The sequence below is a fragment of the Leuciscus leuciscus genome, assembly GCF_965113295.1.
Source record: "Leuciscus leuciscus genome assembly, chromosome: 18".
NCBI classification, from domain to species: Eukaryota; Metazoa; Chordata; class Actinopteri; order Cypriniformes; family Leuciscidae; genus Leuciscus; species Leuciscus leuciscus.
In genome coordinates, this window is record NC_138742.1 from 2,261,254 (window position 1) to 2,283,097 (window position 21,844).

Genomic DNA, 21,844 nt, shown 5'->3' on the forward strand with positions numbered 1-21,844 from the left:
CAACAAATGATGAACCACGAATCAAACCAACCACTGGAGTCACATGGACTATTTTAACAATGTTTTTACTACCTTTCTGGGCCTTGAAAGTTGCAATAACCTTGCAGTCAGTGGAGGGACAGAAAGCTCTCAGGTTTCATCAAAAATATCTTCATTTGTGTTCTGAAGATGAACAAAAGTCTTACAGGTTTGGAACGACATGAGGGAGAGTAATTAATGACAGAATTTTCATTTTTGGGTGAACTAACCCTTTAAGATTAAAATGACTCTTTGAGAAGCTTGATAAATACGGGCCCTGAACCAGCAGTTAAAAAAATCCACTCAGTTTTACACCTACTCCATTATATAAAGGTGGAAAAGATCTCAGCTTACATTTACTTGATGTCATTGCTAGTATTAGACTGACTGACTGAGAAAAATGATGATTCTAATTCAAAAGTGTCGCACTATAAGCACATCTTTTATAGAAGTGATATACCTGAGATCAGGCCGTTTGTCTCCACTCTTAAACTCTATTGGCGGATCCATAGACCAGTTACTCTTCATAGACACACAGCTGGACTCTGGGTTTGAGCTCTTCTGCTGGACTGAACTGGAACAGAGAACAGATTCAGTTTAATCCTTTAGATTACTGTGAATACATTTATCCTGCATCAAAAAGTACTTTGAGGAAACAAATATCTTTTTACTGAATATTTCATTTTAGTTTAAAAAAAAAGGGGGGCAAAAAAATCATCTTTTTTCTGTAACTGTCTTTGTTCACACTTACTTAATTCACACACTAAATTAAATGATTAAATTAAACAACCTTCATAATTTAGCTGAACATATCTGGAATGTGGGAGAAAAGGATCATGTGACTGCGTTAACTCAAGGACTGAAAATACTGGTTGAGGCCTGATTTATGGGACAAAAGGGCCCTGCTGGCTGATTAACATTTGACCTCCCCCAATACAGCCTTTCTTCCTCTCAGAAACTAAGAACCCACACAAGAGCATGGTTTAATGCTAATGTTTATCATTGACTGTTATGCTTTTGGTGTCATTTGAAATGTCTCAAAGTGAGTGGTACAGATATCTCATATCCAGATAGATAAAATAAAAGGAAATAAGGTTTATAGAAGTTCATAGGAAACTGGTTTAGAGATAATGCCAGATAAGGCAACCCCCCTTCTGTGGGATAGAAGCCATTTGAGGGTGGTCTCACCCCATCCCCCTTCTCACCTGGACAGAGGATAAAGGAAGGTGTTCTGGCTCTCTCTGTCGCTTCTTCTTGGCTGGACGTGGAATTGGATAGGTGGTCTCTCTCTCTCTCTCTCTCTCTCTCTCTCTCTCTCTCTCTCTCTCTCTCTCTCTCTTTCCCTTTCTCTCTCTCTATCCCTTTCTCTCTCTCTATCTCAGGTACAAGCTGGGTAAGATTCTTTGGTGTAACCAATGTATAACCATGTTCTAGATATTTGAATTGATTGTGGAATTGATCTCTGATATCTGAAATATTAAATTGCTACAATGTGATTATTCCAACTGGGTTTGACATTGTTTATTTAATGGTTAAAAGGAATAGTCAAACATTCGCTCACTTTTAGTGAGGCACAGATATTATTAAAACCTTTCATTTATGGAGTCAGATGAATTAACGAGTGAGTACATGATTAATGTATTGCAAATTTAACCAACAAATACTTTGCATGAGTGAGGACAGAACACGTGACAACCTTCCCCGTGTATTGGCGAACCGGCAGATTGGGCCAATATAGCGGGCCTTACAAAATGGTGACCTCGGACGTGATCTCAAAACAGATCAAAACAGTTTCACGAGAAAGGTCCTTTTCAGCAAGTATTTGGGATTTTAAAATCAACAAGAGGTTTGAACATCTTCTCTTTCTTCCGCCGCGATGGTAAGTAAACTTTTTCTGCCCTTTATAGAAGTGTTGAAGAAATGTTTGCATTGTTTACGGGTCGGAATTAAAGCCCTTTGTTTAGAACGTGATGCGGCAGCCAGATGAAGAATGAAAACCCTTGTGCATTAGATTTTAAAGATCTCCTTATTTTGCCTAAGCAACAGGAAACGAAACAAGTGAGAATAACATCTTCCAAATAATTAATAACTCGATGAAGAGCTGAAAAAGTAAAGACTAAAAGTTTTAAAATCAGGCGCATGTTTTCCGGCCATTGAAACCAGCAACACGTGAAAAGAATGAGCAAACTAACAGAAAACAGAGAAAGAAAAATCTAAGTTTGTAAACGATCGGAAAACACGTGATCTTATAAATAAAAAGGCAGATCGATGCATTGTTTATGAAAAGAACATTTTGGGAAAACAGGATGATATTATGTACAGGCTAAGACTCCAATATTAAGGCTATTGCTAAATGCTATTGGCATGCTGTTTTCAATCAAAACGCTCAAGGCTATGCTAAATGCTAAAGCCATGCTGCGTCCAAGACTAATGCTAAATGCTGGCTTACTGGTAGGCCCAAAAGCCACATTGAAAACATTAATATCCTATACTAAACCTAAACTAATCTTGACAGACTCTATTTTAAACAAAAAGACAAGTCGATGCATTTGTTTAAAAGCAAGTTTGAGAAAAACAGGATGATGTGATACATATTCATGTTTGCAATGATTCTGTTTGGATTTTCAAATTTGAAGTTGCGCTTAACACATTTTGCACATAGAACACAATTTGGTTGTTTGTGCTACAACATGCACATAGGCTAATTTAAAGTTTATTCTTTAAACACAGGATTACTTTACTGTAAGTTGAAACACTTAGGCAAAGGTGATATAGATGTTGTATTCTATTGTTTTGCTGTGGGTGTATTTGGAACACTTAGGTAAAAAGGTTGTAGATGTTGTATTCTAGGCCATGTGTCCTGTGTAAACTGAAGTGAACGCGTGTGTCTGTGCTGAATTTGATGGCTATAATGTGATTCACAATGAATTTGAAAATCAGAAACAGCGAACGCATCTCATTAATCCTGAAACAAAAACCTTTTCATATTTAAGGCTTCAGAGAACTAAATATTGTTATGTTTGAATGTATTCTGAATTACTCTGAGATTAGTTTTTTCCAAAATAGATTAACGGATTCGTATATTGCCATAAGGCTGCGTCAGAGATTAGCGACGGCTAATAGCTGATATCAGGGAGTGTGCGGGCGACTTGGATGAGAGGATGTGTTTGTCCGACTAGGATCAGCACGACGCTGTTTGGTTAACCTAGCTTGGACGCTTCCGACGACTTCTGTTCTAATTTAATGTTACTTTAGGTAAATGTTCGGGCTTGGCTAATCCAAGGCTATTAAAGAGCCAAAACTTACTAAAGTAAAAACGATTGAATTAAGTTCCTGAAGGGCATCCGAGGGGGCTATTGAATATATCTTTGATTGATGCGCGGGTACGGCATAATCCTAGATATTTAGCCAACTGCCTCAGCTTCTGATCTTCGGGGCTGACCACTTGTGTCGTGCATCCTTGGGAAGGACTGCAAAGCGATATAGTTTTCCTTATCTATAAACGGAAAAATATAAAGTAAGAGTAAATAGAAGAATCAAACGTTATAATGGCCATTTAAAAAGACTAAATGAGAAGAAAAGGTATTTGAAACCTAGCAAAGGAAAAAAGAAAAACAGCGAATACATCTTATCAGCCCTGAGCCAAAAGGCCTTTTAATATTCAAATGTATTGACATGAGAACAAGTAGAGATTTGACCATGCGTTAAGTTGTTCCAGAGACCGAAAACAATATAATTTGACTTGTATTGTTAAAGAATATAATTATATTAAAACTTGAATTATAATAATCATTATATTACACTCGCCGAGCAGGACAATAATTGGAGAAGTGTGACTTTCGTCATTAAAATTGAATTTCTGAAACAGAATTTCATTTGTGTGCTACCCAGTGCCAAAAAGGGGCGGAGTATGCCTTTATTTTTCACCGTTAGAAAACACGGCTAGGAGTGTGGCACAGGTAATAGCACGCTAAATAATCCTTGACTGGGGTGCACCAACTGAATTGAATCTGATAAGATAAGTAAATTTACGAGGAGGGTGTGAAATGCTAAACAGCAGACAGAAGTACCACAGTTTTTTGCAGGTCAAAAAATATCTGCACAAATTAAAATATGTGAATGCATTGCACATGCAGAAGACTGAAGGCTGAACTGAAAAAGCAGCTTCAGGTGTCACAACACACTGAGACAACAGCAACAATTCAGACGTGGTCAATGAAACTCGGTTTCATGTGACATCTGGAATTAAAATTGCTAACAAGTAAAAGAATTCTACATGTCTGAATTTAATGCTTTTGAAATATTGGAATTATCTGTGGTTCGCTCTCCTCTGTTTTCTGTCTCAGGCTTAGGCTACTTCTGCAAAATGGTGGAGCCCACCTGGAGCAAATCCAGGACAGCGGAATTATTCGAACATAACCTGAGACTCGGGAGATGGGTGAAAAGACATTATAAAAGGCCTTTTCACACGTCACACTATCACATTACTGCATAAATATGGCCTCCCAGTTTAGAACTGGATCGAAATTTGCAACACAATTGTTATAGAGTAGATTCCACCCATCTCCTAGACATGAACACTGAACACACCCCTCCATCACTATACCCTCACAGCAACATCACCTGGGGTAGATAGTCTATCCAGGCTGAACACTGCACATCAGACGAAGATGTGTCATCTTCACACTAACAGATCCAGATAGCTTCACACACACAGGGTGGAGCTGATCTCATGATCATGGCCTAACAGAGACACAGAGAATAGCATACGCTATTCACAACAAACTGCTAACTAATGTAACACACATGAACAACTGAATGGCTACAGTCACAAATCAAGACAAATTCTAAGGCAGACCTGCCATTAAATTTCAAACTCTATGATTGTTGGTGGGAGTTGGAAGATCAGAGGGCCCCTGATTTCTCAACTTACCACTAATAACAGAAACATAATTAAAATGGATAAATCTGAAGTGAGACCAATTCAATCAAGTACAAAAATTTACAATTCAACTCTGTCATCGACTGTGACTTAGCCAGATCAATACACACACTCTCAAACACACTCTCTCACAGACACCAACACACACACACACACACACACACACACACACAAAAACACTCTCACAGACAAAAACACACTCTGACATTCTAAAAAATTCTCACACAAACACACAAAACCATTGATTGGTTTACACCGACCTCTTGATGCATTTCTGAAACTTATTTTGATTTCTGCATTTTTTCCTTTGAGTAATTCAGAAAAACATTTCTGAAACTTATTTTGATTTTAATTTCTGAAACTTATTTTGATTTCCTTTGAGTAATTCAGAAAAACATTTCTGAAACTTATTTTGATTTTAATTTCTGAAACTTATTTTGATTTCCTTTGAGTAATTCAGAAAAACATTTCTGAAACTTATCTGCATATTTGTATATTGTCAATTTTACTTGCAACAATGTATTTGGACATCAATTCAATTGAATCTCTATGTTTGGTTACACCAAAATAGCACTGGTTGTTTTGTTAGAATGCCATTTATTTAAATGTTTCTAGAAACAGGGTAAGAGCTTGTAAGATCTAACCCTTTGTCCAATAGGAGTACTATTGACGTGGTAATTAAAAATCAGGTAATTAATGAGACCAAACGTACCACTCACAATTGCTGACATGAACATGGTATTTTACATTGAACATGACATGATTTTTCCTTATTGCATTATGCGTTCCTATGGATTTCCTTACGACTGTAAGTTCATATGTGCTCAATCGTGAAGCGGACATTGAAGATGCTTTTCAGGTGTCGCACACAAAGCCGTGTAGACCAAAGGAGAACCCCTTCATCCACTGAGGTCTGCCCAGACAACCGTACCGCTGGAGGTGACAGGGTTGGTCAAGAAGGGTCAGATCATCATCGTGGAGAAGGTGCCAGGGAAGCGGAAGTTTCTCCATGAAGGAATGACACGTCAACTGAACAAGTCACAAAAGGTCCAGATTGACTCTATGAACTTTACTCACGTCACAGGATTACAGGAAGAGAACCTGAACGCATTCGTCCACCTGCTGGACTCAAGCTATACACCTGGTGAGAACAGGTGTTCTGCAGGTGAACACCGCCCACTGAGCTTCTACAGATGCCAACATTGCAAAGACAACTTTTGTGCTACATCTTCAAGGATTATAACAAACGTCTTACTGTGACCCCGTAAGTGTTCATCGGAATGTGACCCACGGGATCAAGGAGGGAAACTGTAAGACTGAAAATACTGGTTGAGGCCTGATTTATGGGACAAAAGGGCCCTGCTGGCTGATTAACATTTGACCTCCCCCAATACAGCCTTTCTTCCTCTCAGAAACTAAGAACCCACACAAGAGCATGGTTTAATGCTAATGTTTATCATTGACTGTTATGCTTTTGGTGTCATTTGAAATGTCTCAAAGTGAGTGGTACAGATATCTCATATCCAGATAGATAAAATAAAAGGAAATAAGGTTTATAGAAGTTCATAGGAAACTGGTTTAGAGATAATGCCAGATAAGGCAACCCCCCTTCTGTGGGATAGAAGCCATTTGAGGGTGGTCTCACCCCATCCCCCTTCTCACCTGGACAGAGGATAAAGGAAGGTGTTCTGGCTCTGTCTGTCGCTTCTTCTTGGCTGGACGTGGAATTGGATAGGTGGTCTCTCTCTCTCTCTCTCTCTCTCTCTCTCTCTCTCTCTCTCTCTCTCTCTCTTCCCTTTCTCTCTCTCTATCTCAGGTACAAGCTGGGTAAGATTCTTTGGTGTAACCAATGTATAACCATGTTCTAGATATTTGAATTGATTGTGGAATTGATCTCTGATATCTGAAATATTAAATTGCTACAATGTGATTATTCCAACTGGGTTTGACATTGTTTATTTAATGGTTAAAAGGAATAGTCAAACATTCGCTCACTTTTAGTGAGGCACAGATATTATTAAAACCTTTCATTTATGGAGTCAGATGAATTAACGAGTGAGTACATGATTAATGTATTGCAAATTTAACCAACAAATACTTTGCATGAGTGAGGACAGAACACGTGACAACCTTCCCCGTGTATTGGCGAACCGGCAGATTGGGCCAATATAGCGGGCCTTACACTCACAGGGCCTTTTCACACACACAAGTCGACCGTTGATGTTCGGGTGAAAAAGAAAACAAACCCCGACCCACATCGACACACACTGATCCGATAAAAAAAAAAAAACGCATTTGTTGACATTTGTGTGAATTGGCCTATGTATGTTTACACATAAGCTAAACTTCTGGAGAATCACAAACATCACGAAACACAAAGGAAACATTAAAGTGAAAAATTAAAAACCTTTATTTAAGATTTCATATCAATCAATCACGTAAAATGTCCTCCAGAGATTCATATTAATATGAGAAAGTCACACATGAACACTCACCTTGATCAAACTTTTACAAGATACAGGATCTCAAATCCTCCAGCTTTAACATCATAAAACTAACTTACACTTAAATCCCTTTATAATGGTTGATAAACACTTTGATGTTCTGTTTTATTCCGTGTCGTATTTCGCATTTCTCCTGATTAAAATGGCGACAGGAAAACTTACTTTCACTTTCTATGTGTGACGAGAGAGAGAGAGAGAGAGAGAGAGAGAGAGACAGACGTAAACAGAGTATGGCGAGCGATCGGGGTCAAAAATCTTTAAACGAAACGCGTGATTTTGACCGTGTCAACACGCACCATAACAAGCACAGCAGCCAATGAAATTGTTGTATTTGAGACTATATATTTGCATATGTGACGTGATGGTGCGTTGGTATATATCAGAGCCATAGAGAGTAGTGTATATACACATACACACACATTGTTCTTGAAACATTTATGTCAATAAAGCCCTTTGAATTGAATACATTTTTTTCCAGTAGGGGTTCAGCGAAAAATCGGCAGCTGGCAGCAGGAAGTAGCTGCCACTGGCAGCTGACGTCAGCTGCCGCTAATAACCGGAAGTCGGAGGTGGATGCCGCTTTTAGCAAGGCAAATAAATTATTATATCAATGTATATATATCAGTTTAGTACTTATTTAAATAAATTACTTAAATTTGTAATTATTTTGTAATTGGTTTAAAAAGGTTTATCAAATATAAATTAAGTAACGAAGATCATAGACAGTACAAAAAAACAAACATTAAGCTACACTTGAAATTATGAATTTGTACGTGTATAAATATAATTTGTGTACATGTTTGTCAAATAATGAAATATATACATAAATGAATGCCTATATAATAATATTGTATATTTATTAAACGCACATAAACATTCATTAAACAAATAATGAAAGTCATGTCTAAAAGAAGAAAAAAAATTTTTTTCTCAATGACCTTTATTTAAAAATCATATTTTGCTATCATTTAAGTTCAGTTTTACATTTGTAGTATTTCAATACATTCTTGTCTTTGTTTTATAAAACAGCTGTAACTTTGAAAACAGGCTTGATATTTGTTGTTCTGAAATCAGAATGAACAATTCTGAACTAGATGTTAAAGTTCATAAAAAACTAAGTTGGCTTGAAAAAGAAAGTTTGAAAACGTTTTACAATGTTCTAGCATGGTTTAACATGATTTACAATGTTTCTAGTGTTAGGGGATAACAGCTTAAAGACCCAGGACCAGATATGATGAAAGAAGACCAGGAGTCGTGAGGTTCAATCAAATAAGTAAAAATTTACTGAAGAATAGTTTCATCGGTAGAGCCAGGCGTCTCACGGGGTCGCAGGCCAGAGACTCTACTGTACACAAAATCTCACACCAGTTATACCATTTCCAAGGGCATGATTGACATCAGTAAATACGGGTTGGCTACTTCTCATTGGCAAAAGAACAAAGTTAAAACAATTCTACACTTATGGATAGATAGGAGGGTAAGTCGACATTGTCATCCGAGCCCAAGATGGTCCGGTGATGACCTCGGAGGTCGTAGAAAGGCGTCTTGGGGTCAGCTGCTGCATATCACAAGACCTGCACAGAGCATTCAACACACACACACAAAAACACAATGGAATCGCAGTTCCTCCAAAAGTAGTACAGATAATGTTCACTTTAAAGAAATACACATAAAAGTACAATTCTGTGAATCAGATCACATAGTGTTTAACCCCTGTAACCTTAAGATTAGTAAGAAAGACAGATGTTAGAAAAAGATAGATAAGTTAGAAAGAAAGAAAAGAAATAAAAGAAATACAGACAGACGTTAGAAAAAGAAAGAAAATAAAGAAAGACAGATGTTAGAAAAAGAAAGAAAGAAAGAAACTTTAGAGTAATGTTGCTGTCAGAGCATAAACAATATCTGCAATATGAATAAGTTACGACGATAAAAGTTCAAAGCAAAGGGAGACTTTTTTTTTTTTTTTACAGAAATCACTTTAAGGACTACAACAAACAACTGGTGGGGACTACACAAGCTTCCTCCTGGGCTAGTGACATCACTAACCTTAAAGGAGAACTTGGTAACTTTTTTAACTTAATAAAACTGTCTAGAAATCATTTGGATGGTTAAACAACCTGTTCTGGTGATATTGGTGACTTTCCCCGCTCCCCCCAGCGTTCCCAGGCGGAAAACCAACCTTGCAACTTGCGCACTGCCGTCCCGGCAAAGTGAAATTGGAAGTCTCGTGAGAACCAAGAACGAGAAGAGAACGAGCGCGAAACACAAATTGCTTTACGGCAATTCGACATAAACACACACGCATGTATGATGTATTACCAGATGACCCACCTCGGTAGACATAGCTCCACACGATACAGTTGGCTTGCTCCGATCAAAACAAACGCACATGAGCAGCGGTAGAGAGGGGGAGGAGGCCGCCGCAAGTGAGTTTTTTACGACCGTGTTGTGAAATATACGCCCCCCCACAGCTGTAGGGGGAGCTCGTGGGGAAAACATGCGACAACAAAAGGGAAAATCAGCGAAGAAGTGACTAGAGTTCGCTAGAGTTACAGAGTTCTCCTTTAACACACACACACACTTGAAAAACAAAATTCATTGGGATCAGCCTGATGATAATTATTATGGATGTTGGGTTATCCGTAAAATAAATGTTATGGGGAAACAAAACCACCGTAATAACTTACCATTAGCATGAATACACTGCAGTCCACAGATCCCAACTGAGCTGGAACATCCTGGAAAAAAAAAATCTAAATGGAAAAACTAACATTTTATTTATACACTAAAGATAGTAAAGAAATCAAAATTGTTGTAACATGAAATCAATACCTTATTTTTAACAAGCTTCCAAGATCCCGGATCCATCTTTATTGCAATTGAGCTTAAAAAGAAGGGGGAAAAAGTTAGTTATTTTATACACACGAGAGAAAGAGAGAGATGAACTCCGTGTTGAACCACTTAGCCATGTTGCAGCAGTAGACAGTAGCATACCTGAACTAGGGAGCAGGTGTAATTTATTTTTTAAATGCCACTGTCTATGCCTATCTAAAGCCAGAGAACAAAGTGTTGAACTGAACCACTGGACTAATATGTAAAACTTTGAAGCCCGGTTTCACAGATAGGGTTTAGATTATGCCAGGATTAGGCCTTAGTGCAATTAGGACTTTTATAAATATGCCTTAGAAAAAACATTACTGTTGTGAATCTTAAAAGAAACAATGGCACTGATATTTTAAGATACACAAGTGTAATTTGCTTTCAGTTAAACATGCATTTTAGTCTGGGACTAGTTTGAGCCTTGTCTGTGAAACTGGGGGTGAAAGTTATATGGAAAAAGTGAACAGTTCCAGTATATTTTGAATAGATATATATAAAATAATTATATATATATATATATATATTCTGGTCTCATCTGGTGATTGGGTCCCATCCAAAACATGATAAAACTAAGAAAATAAACAGACACTGAAATGTCAAATTTTCGATACAATCTAGAATTTGTATAAAAAAAATAAAAAGATAAAAAACAGAATGCCTTTTGCCTGCTTTGATCAAGACAGGATATAATACATTTGAACATTATGTTCATTATGTGAAAACATACCAGTGAGTTTGGTTGGTTTTGCAACTGGAAATCTGGGGTTTCCTTCCTGGCACATATGTTTGTCCATCCCCAGCAATCTGTGACAGGCTGTGGTGAACTTGGTGAAACTACAAAAAAACAGAAGTTTAGAATATGGTGAAGTAATGTTGATTAAAATGGTGTTTTGTATTACATAAGTTAGATCATTTGGGATATGTTTTGTTAGCGTTGCACGTGTATCATCAAGGCTGAGCTTGTCAATTCCAATAAATCAGCATGAGCTTTATTCTAATCAATAGATTAAGTTAACATGTTAACAAACGCTAATATTTAATGATAATGGTAACGTAAGTTAGTATTTGAAGTTAATGATAGCCCCTCACAAACCAGGAGCACACGGTGCACAAGCTGCGTTTCTACAAATGATTAAATTAACCAATTCAACTTAAGTAGTCACAGATACACTGTCTCTAACATAAAAGGTAAACTCCAACGTACAGAGCAACAATTATTTATTAATCTGATAATATACGAACTTACCGAGCCAAATACCGCCGCCATTACTGAAGATTCGCCGGCGCCACCATTGGCTGCTCTCGCTTGACTTCCAGGTAAATGTGATTGGTTGCTACTACGTTGGACGATACTGATTGGCTGCTACGAAATGGCAGGTCCCTCCTAATATGGCAGGGCTTCCAGCGGTCAACGGCAGCTACTTCCTGCTGCCAGTGGCAGCTACTTCCTGCTGCCAGTGGCAGCTACTTCCTGCTGCCAGCTGCCGATTGTGCGTTTAATTTTGGAGGGAAGGGGGACTGCTCCCATAAGGTATAATACATTTACAGTATTTACTGTATATATTTTCCTCGTGCTTCTATGGTCATAATTACTAACATCCTAATGTTAGAGAGAGATTGGAGTATTATATACAGAGAGAATGACACTAACAAGGCATATGATGAGTTTGTGCGAGTTTTTCAAAAAAGTGTATGATAAAAAATGCCCAATAAAAAAATACTGTAAAAAAAGAAAGTGCAAAGAAAACCCATGGATGTCTAAGGGATTGCTGAATGCATGCAAGAAAAAAAATTCACTTTACAAAAAAAGTATAAATGATAGAACAAAAGAAGCGGAGGATAAATATAAGAAATATAAAAATAAATTGACAGGTATCGTTAGAAAATGTAAACAGGATTATTATAATAAGTTGTTAGATAGCAATAAGAATAATATTAAAGGCTTATGGAATATCTTAAATACTTTAATTAGAAATAAACCTAGAATGATCAATTATCCGCAATACTTCAAAGATGAGGATAAAACTATAAATAACATGAATGAGGTAGTCAACACATTTAATACATTTTTTGTAGATGTTGGCCCGAACCTTGCCGCAAAAATTACAAATGTTGAGATCTATAATTGTGAGCTAATAGACACAAATCCTAAGACATTGTTTCTCAATCCCGTTGAGGAAAATGAGATACTGGATATTGTTAGAGGGTGTAAAAATAAAACCTCGACAGATTATTATGACATGGATATGAAGACCTTAAAAAGTGTTATTGAAAGTATCTGTAAGGCGTTAACATACATTTGTAACTTATCGTTGCAAACTGGCCAATTTCCTGATAGTATGAAAGTAGCAAAAGTGATTCCTCTGTTCAAGGCAGGAGATAAGCATCTCTTTACTAACTACAGGCCTATTTCCCTTTTACCGCAATTCTCAAAAATCTTAGAGAAGGTTTTCAATTCTAGAACTGTGTCAAATTGTTAACTTGGAACTAAAACGTGTTATTACGTGGTTCAAACGAAATAAATTATCATTAAATCTGAGTAAAAGCAAAATGATGATATTTGGCAACTGTAATTTAAATGCTCAGGAAGCAATTCAGATAGAGGGTGTTGTTATAGAGCGGGTGCATGAAATCAAATTTCTTGGAGTTATTATAGATGATAGAATCACTTGGAAATCTCATATTAAATATATAACCACTAAAATATCAAGAAGCATTTCAGTAATTGCAAAAGTAAAGTATATTTTAAACATCAATGCTCTACATACGTTATACTGTTCTCTGATCTTGCCCTATTTACATTATTGTACTGTGGTATGGGGTAGTACATATAAAAGCTCATTAAAACCAATAGTAATGCTGCAAAAAAGAGTAATCCGATTAATTCATAAAGTTGGGTTTTTGGACCACACAAACTCATTATTTTTAAAATCAAAGATCATGAAGTTTTGTGACATTACTGAGTTCCAAACAGTACAGATGTTATACAAAGCAAGGGACAAATTGTTACCAAGCCAAATACAAAGAAGTTTCCAAGAACGTACTGGTTGTTATGAATTACGTGATGAATTTAACTTTAGAACTCAGAAACATAGTACAACTTTGAAAAGTTTTAGCCCTACAGTTAATGTGGTACAATTGTGGAATAATTTGGAGATGGAGATGAAACGATGTCCAAACATCAACTTTGTTCAAATATAAATACAAACAAAAGATTTTTGAAAAGTATCGAGAAGAAGAAATGAGTTGCCACTAGGGGGAGCATTAGGATCAATTTACATTTTATTAATTAAGGAAGAGTGTTGTTGCTCTGAACGGTTATGATTCAATTGCTCAGAATTACAAAAAAAGAGAATTACTGTAGGCGAGCTATGGATCTGTTGAGAGGGACCCTCCCAAAGGGGTCATAAAACCTCGTCTTTTAATGCACCTCACAGCATAGATGTAAATGTAAAGGCCAACTAGTAAATGGTCATTTCTTTTTGCTGTTGTTTTCTTGTTTCCTTGTTGTTTTGTTCCTTTTGCACTATGTTCCTGTGTATTATTATGAAATGATACATTTTATTGTATTAATTTTGGGGGAGGGCGCTTATAAGCTCTTTTGCTTCATCACTCCTTTTGAGCAGAATGTTTACTGCTCAAATAAACAAATAAACTAAACTAAACTAAACTAATGTTATGTTAAAATACATTCACATAAACCTGCACAACAAGTGAATATCAATTAAAGCTGCTCAGTTCACGTCAAGAAAGACGTTTGTTCAACAGTAAAAAAATATACAAGGCAACCAATTGCATTTAACAAAACATTTAATTGAATGAATGAATGAATGAATGAATGAAAGAAATACACTTTATTGCCCCCAATTATATATTCTATCTATGGAGATATCTGTCTTCAAAGAAACTCGTTGGACTTCCTACAGGGAGAGAAAGATGGCAGAAAGCAGGCCAGAAGAGGAATACAAGTGTTCACAGTAGCCATTACATTCTGCTACCGACGCTGCAGGATAATCTGGAGACCTGGCGGTGAATCGAGAATCAGTCAAACGCTCAGCCATATATTGATAACAAAAGCATTCAAACTCCACACTATAAGTAATGGTAGTTACTTGGATGTTTGGGTGAGAGCGTTCCCCTGCCAGAAGCAGAGCGTGTCATCGGCCCCAGAGGAGACCGGGTCCTGAACAATGCCTGATGCTGTTGGAGAGAACTGGTAGTGGTAAAGAAAGAGGAAACGGTGTTAAAGTTAATACACTGAAGGACAGATTAAATACACATTGAAAGCCTATGTTTCCTAAACATTTTCAGGGGTTGAGATTACAGAAGTGAGTTTATACCTATTTGGACATTTGTCATGATTTCTGTTATTTTGACTCTGTACTCCTGTACATCATTTGAAATTAAATGAGAACAAATATATATATATATATACAAACCACTATTGTTATCCAAATTGTTATTCTTACACATTAACATTATGGAAGAAGCTGGATGATTATTTTGCTCATCCAACAAATTATGCAAATTATGGAAAATATAATTTCATATTTTTATTGCATTATGATACTGTATATACAAAGCTCAAAATTCTGCTTTTCTATAATGTTCAGGATTTTTTACATTCATTTACATGTTTTAGCAGTGAGGTCTTATTTGTGGGGGTGCAGCTGCTGTACTTATTTGCTTTATATCCAGATGTATTTCTAATATTCTGACCATAATATGTAAATAAGGTTGACAAAAAAACCTCTGAATACAATATAGTGCAACATCACATTTAACTATGACCTCAGTATTGAATTTACACATTTCTGACTGGTAGCTAACGTTAATGAAGTGTTGGTCATGTAAGCTAGCTGCAATTAACTATTATCTGCCAATAAACATTAACTAAAGTTGGCTACATAAATTGCAACTAAATTCATGAGAGGACGGCTAATGCGTTCAAATGTCAAAAATGCAGTAATTTCTTCAACTTACCAGCGAGCGTACTTCAGAAACACTGAACATGAATGGGGTTTAGCGCTGGAACTATCAGTGTTTGGAACATAGACAGTATATAAACTGGACACAGCGACTCCATTGGATTCAACGGAGACAAGTGAAGTCAATTAGAAGCGGGGCGGATGGCCAAGATGGCGGTGGGTGCAGACCACCTTTTCTAAGTGGAGATCATTTTCCCGGGATTTCCCTTCTAACTTTACTTATTATTATGAACTGACGACAAAAAAATAATAATATTTTACATGAACTTTGTGTCGAATTTTTGAAATCGATCAACTTTTACTCCGTGTTATTATTACTGTTACACTGTTTAACCTGCAAGCTAGCTAGCCTGCTAGATAATCACTATTGGTTGGTAGTGTTGGTAGTGTTGTTATAACCAGTCAACTGAACCAACAATCTTTTCACAAAACTGACAAAACCTCGTCAAATCCATCAACATGCCGTGCATGAGCTACTTTCTGACATTCTAACTGAAAGTGGGTGAATATCAAAATACATGATAGAAACATTTTGTTAAACCACTTCCAAGCGTTATGTTGACAACACTTTTGAAACAATTACTTTTTATTACAACTGTACATGAATAAATAGGCCATTTGGCCCTGGACTAATAGGGTATTCTATCTGTCCATTCTATTGGCTCTATTCTATTCTGAAGACTATTTTGAAGTCTAATTTAAGGCTCTCACAAATAAATAGTATGGGTATATTATACATTTTCTGAGTCATCAGAGTGCCTTGAGTATTGAAGTTGTTGAGTTTTGTGTCCCTGGTGTTCTTTCATGCCACAGGGATAAAAGAAAGCATACAGTTTAGGCGGAAATTGTGAAAAAATGTGTGTTATTTCTGGTTTAAAGAAGTCATGTGACCTCTGTGTTTGTCAGACAGATTCAGTACTGGGCTTAAATGAAAGCCTAAAAGGTCCCCTTTCCAACGATACCAAGCAGCATATTATAGAATATTGACAATATCCCTAGCATGAGCCTAAACCAGATATACACCAGATTTCAAAAACAGAATTAATCTTAGGGGGTTAGTAACTTCATGAGCTGAAAACAGTGATTTCGCTTCCACCCCTGCACTGCTATCGGGATTCTTCTAGTACTAGGGGTGTATACCTTGCCAAAAATCACTATGAGACTTTGTCCCCCCCAGATGATACCGATGGACCAAATTTGGGGCCCTGGCTCATGGACTTTAGGGTCTTTTAAACTATTGTTTGTTGCATAAATATCTTCTATATAATGCTCTGCAATATTCCTTGAAAAAAATTAACAAAATATAAATACAAATTGTGTACTTATAGTTGCGTATGAACACAAAGATTGTTTAGCCAACACATTTTTATATACATTGTCCAGGTAGCCTACCATTCCTATAACATAACGTGTTACCTATAGGCCAACAGCATACATTAGCTACTAAGAAATTGACTTGCTCCAAGTACTCTACATTTCAGTCACTGAAACATTAGGTAACTCGAACCTCTTTCTTCTCTATGTAAGCCTTGTTACCTACAAAGTACGCTCTCTTTCCCTCTTTGTGTGCTTTTTCAGCAAGAGGCCATAACTTGGTGCGTGCTTCTTTGTCTGCAGCGGTCAGATCCTCTTTAAAACGGAGATGCTTTCTTTGTAGATATTCATTTGCTTTGGCATTTCTCCATACCAAGTCTCTTGCCGTCCGTGAAAGAAACCTGATGATCACTGGTCGCGGTGTGACGTTGCTCTTCACCTCTGGAGGTTTGCCAATCCTGTGGACTACATCGATGGCACCTGTCACAAATGTGCATTCAGTTTCTGGAAGGATCTCTTTGCATATTTCTTTCACAACCGCTTTAACGTCTTCTTCTGGTCTCTCAGGGGAACCATAGAGACGCAAGTTCCATCGCCTGTTGTATCGCTCAGCATCGTTTAACTTCTGCTCCATTTCGTGAATCTTCTTTTGAGATTCAAACGCTCTGTGTTTAAGACATGCACTTTCCTTCTTTAAATCAGAAATGTCTGGATAACAGTTATCGAGTGATTTTTTGAGTCCTTCGATTTGTAGAGTGCTTTGTTTGACGGCCATGTCAATTTGATCGGATGGTTCGTCAGTTTTCGCCGTCAGAATGCGAATGATGTTCTCTTGCATCTCAGTCAGAGAAAGTTCATTTCCTCCATCATTCTTAGCTTTCTGTGGTGGACGTTTCACTGGAGAATTAGGATTTGTATTACAGTTACCTCCTTCAACCACTTTACAACTATAAGAATGGAGATCATTAATACACCTTTTTTCTTTTGCAGATTCAGTCTCCATCTCCACAGAATTCTCCATCTTTCGCGGTGTATGTCGACCAAACGGCTGAGAAAGTACCGTTTACACACAAACCTGTTGTTGAAAGTCTCCAAAAGTGTCTTTACAAATGCATAACTAGCAATACTAAGCAACCATATACGATTTAAATCTTATTAAATTAAGTGGACCCTATGTTTCTCTGTCTCAGCTCAAAATACACCAACCGCTCACGTCGCCATCTTGAGCCCCCAGCATGATGTGACATTTGAACCGAGGCGTCGGAGCTTGTGTCGAGAAAAAATGGGCGTGCCAGATGAAGCCGCGATTCGAGGCTTGTGTTGTTAACGTGAAAATCACGTGACTAATGACAAACGAGGCCTTGGTTTGTGTGGATACGTCATCGGTTCGGTCTGAGTGTCGCTTCCGGATAAAGGGGTTCGAAACTCGCGCCACCTTGTGGGTGTTGCAGGAGAAGCAGAAGCAGTTGTAGTGTCAGAGAGTTAGAGAGAATGGCCCTGTCCCAAATGGCACACTCCGGACTTGTGGACTTCCTCAGAGTCCACACTTTGGTGACGTCATGTAGTGCAGACCTATAGGGCCCTTGGCGCGAGTCCACGAGGGCGCATTGAGAGGTATTTTTGGGACAGACTCGCTCGGCATACCGGAAATAACGGTCTGGTTGTTGTTGGACAGGAGAAATCACATTTTTGCGCTCCGACGTCTTATCTGCATGTCCACTACACAGCCTAATTTTACAGTTCTATATTTTGATATTGTGCATATCACCTGGGAATTAGACAATAGATAAATCATGCTTATTTAAATGATGTATACAGTTGTACATAATAATACATAATGTTCCATTTGAACTAAGATTACAATTTTAAAACATGATTACATATTTTTTTCAATTTACAGGTTTCAATATTCATACTATGTTTACATATGACTCAGTAAAGCCCTGCCATTCGGTTTAATGAATCATAATGCAATCGTATTATTAAACACGCTATTATTATGTTTGAGACATCAACCACTGGTCGATGACCATAATGTTTGTAGGTAACAACTGATAAAATGTACATTTAGGTCATAAAAACAGTAATATTTTCTTCACAGCCATGTCAACAATTATCCGTGAGTGAAATCTCCTCCCATCTGTTGTCTGATTGGCCTTTCGCAAGGATTCCTGGGTAGTTAAAGTGCGTGGAGCCTGCATCTATGCGGGCTTCGTGGAAGACCGCTTCAAGGGTACAAAGGGGGCGCTGCTGAGCACACTTCAGAGCGGTAAAATGCTGAATGGGACGGCCTACGGACTCGTAGACTCAGCGAGCACGCGCAATTCAAGTCCACGAGACCGAAAGTCCGCATGAAGTGCGCCATTTGGGACAGGGCCTTAGAGAACTCCCATTGTCATTGTCGTTATTGTGTCATATATGTGTTAGGGCTGTATATTATTACATTATATCAGGTTAGAATAGTTATAGTATATTGTTATTATTAACTATAGTAGGCCTAGCTATATTATAGTCTTGTTATATTAATTAGATAGGATTATTTGGATTGCTTTGTATTTTTGGATCTGAACTGGACTGCTTTTTGATTTGTTTGCTTTTTGTGACCTCTTCCTTTTTCCTGGTAATGGAACCAGCAAGAAAGAGGAGATCCTCCCCTGTCTGAGCTCAACAGAAGCATCAGTGTCCTCATTTACACCAGCTGGCACTGCCATTTTTATGTTCCCCTGCATCCTCTGTGGCTGGAGAGGTTTTGTCCAAGAAGAGGGACTTTTCCCACCCCAGACTATTCTGTTGCAGTTTACTTTATTACACTCCCTCCACCATTAGCACTGCACTCAACACAGTGTCACTTTTGCTGTTCATACTGTCACTAGCCAAACAATTTATGAATAATTAATTAATTGTGTGTGTGACAGTTGTCTCTGCATAAATAAATTCAGACAGAGAAAGATACATATTTTATTTTATACCCAGGCAATGGACATTGGTTCAAAATTAATTAATTAGTCTGCTATGTATTTGCACAGTAGCTAGGTGTCACTAGTGAGCAATGCTGAATGAAGCTTCGAGTAATGAACCTTTGGGTGAAGCAATGGGCTGCGAGGTCTCAGTGGTTCAGGAAGCCTCATTTTGCCATCACTATTTACACATGATGACACTCTTAAAGGGCTTGTTTCGTTTAAATGATGAAGTATTTAAAAGTGTGCTGAGGGTTGTTCCATAAAAGACGCTTAGAAAAGCGGGGATTAAACTCCAAAACCGGACTTGAATGAGCCTAACAAATAAGTTGGGGCTAAAGTGGTTCCATAAAAGGTAATTGAAGTTCACGCAATCTCACTAATTTGATCCAGGTTTATCTAGTCTAGATAATTGCGTGTGCACGCGTTTCTGAAGCAGCCCTAGAGGTCGATCGTGGATCAAATCGATCCACCATCAAACAGCGTATATTTGTGCTGTTTTATGCGTTTGTGACACGTTTTTTTTCCCTCAGTGCAAAACTTACATTTTACAGTTATATTCTCCATCTGTAAAAGTCGTGCAAATGTATACATTTTACTGCTAATCTTCATATTGAACGAGCGCTGCTGCGCGCATGCGCGCCAAATAGGAGCACAATAATTCTGACTAAAATATACATTTTGCTTGGCAAATTAATATGCGATATTTTATAACACCAGAAATATCTTCTAATTATAATAATTTATCTTTAGGATGTTGGATAAGTTGCAGTGAACTTCTAGCTCATTACACTCATATATTTTATACTTCTAATAAAAAAAAACATTTGAACAGAAGTAGCCTAATTCAGGGAAGATTTTTTTTTTTAAGAAACTAAATATATAAAGATACAAAATATAGTTTTGGGTATAGGACCTAAGCTACTTAATAAAGATGATGTATACTTATTTAGAATGCTGAGAATTACAGCTTTTAATGCAATAATTTTTTGGAGAAAGCAAGAATCCCCAGTTTTAAATGAGTGGTTAGATTTAGTTTCTAAAGTACACTATGGAGAGGATAACATGAAATTAAGAGCAAATGTATACATTTTGAAAAGATATGTGCAACTCTAAAATCAAAGAATATTCCATAAAATAAAGGAACATATATTAGCCTACATTTACTAAATTTTTATATAACCCTCCCTTTTATTTCTAGTTATTTGTTATTTTATTTATTGACTTATTTAATATTGAATATTTGATATTTAACTAATATTACTTGAATAACTATTAGGAATTATGTGTCATTATAAGAGTTTGATATAAATTTGTGAATGTTAATTTTTTATTAATATTTATTTATTGTTTTTTGTCTTTTCCCCCTTAAATCATATGTAAAAGTGTCTAACTATGTACTTTTTGGTTATTGTTCTAATTATGTGTTTTTTAGGCTATGTGTTTTTTTTACAAAAGAAAAAAAGTAGAAGGAAAAATAAGGAATATTTATTGGGGGAAAATATGATGTCTTTAAAGGAACTGTCCATTTGTATAATTGTGTTAAATGTGTTTGAATTGAAAGACATAATAAAGTACATTATATATATATGTGTGTGTGTGTGTGTGTGTGTGTGTGTGTGTGTGTGTGTGTGTGTGTGTGTGTGTGTGTGTGTGTGTGTGTGTGTGTGTATGTGTATGTGTATATATATATATATATATATATATGCTAAGATATTTGTTAGTTGGACATTAGATGTCCCTTATTTAGAATTTTAAACCTACAAGTGTATTTTTATGATAGCAATAACTGTAAAGGGACTATTGTAATGGTGTAAATCAAATGTAGGTTAATATACTGTCAATTACTAAGCTCAGATTCATCTTACCAGTTAAAATTTATACTGTGCTTTTGTAATTATTTATTTTTAATTTTGTGATTTTAACTTCTGCTTTAAAAAGCTTCTTTTTTTAGATTGTGTTCTAATGTTCTTCTCATAATCATAAACATGTACTACAGCTGCCAAACAAAACCAGAGAGAAATGTATTCATAAATCTTTAAAACAATCTAATTAAATCTTGGGCACAAAACATTCAGCCAAAAGAAAACCTGTAGTATATATATTGCTTGTATCTATCTATCTATCTATCTATCTATCTATCTATCTATAGTCTAATTTATCATTGTAGCCTTATTTAAGTTGATTTTCTGTATACTGTGTATTTATTTTTGGACTGATAGTGGTTAGTAAAGTCCAATA

At 36.8% G+C, this 21,844-nt stretch overlaps 2 protein-coding genes and 1 long non-coding RNA gene across 4 annotated transcripts in view; 1 reads left to right on the top strand and 2 right to left on the bottom strand.

Annotated features, from left to right (window-relative positions):
* LOC309481069 (uncharacterized protein) overlaps nucleotides 1-21,844 on the bottom strand; it is a 384,000-nt gene that overhangs the window by 171,045 nt on the left and 191,111 nt on the right.
* The window catches only part of LOC309481084 (NLR family CARD domain-containing protein 3-like), a 190,732-nt gene that overhangs the window by 76,711 nt on the left and 92,177 nt on the right, over nucleotides 1-21,844 (bottom strand). For both annotated transcript variants that reach the window (XM_082145855.1, XM_082145856.1), the window contains exon 3: nucleotides 479-592. In XM_082145855.1, coding sequence (XP_082001981.1) covers nucleotides 479-592 — 114 coding nt within the window. The remainder of the gene's footprint in view (nucleotides 1-478; nucleotides 593-21,844) is intronic.
* The window catches only part of LOC309481172, a 238,649-nt gene that overhangs the window by 11,409 nt on the left and 205,396 nt on the right, over nucleotides 1-21,844 (top strand). The window lies entirely within an intron of this gene.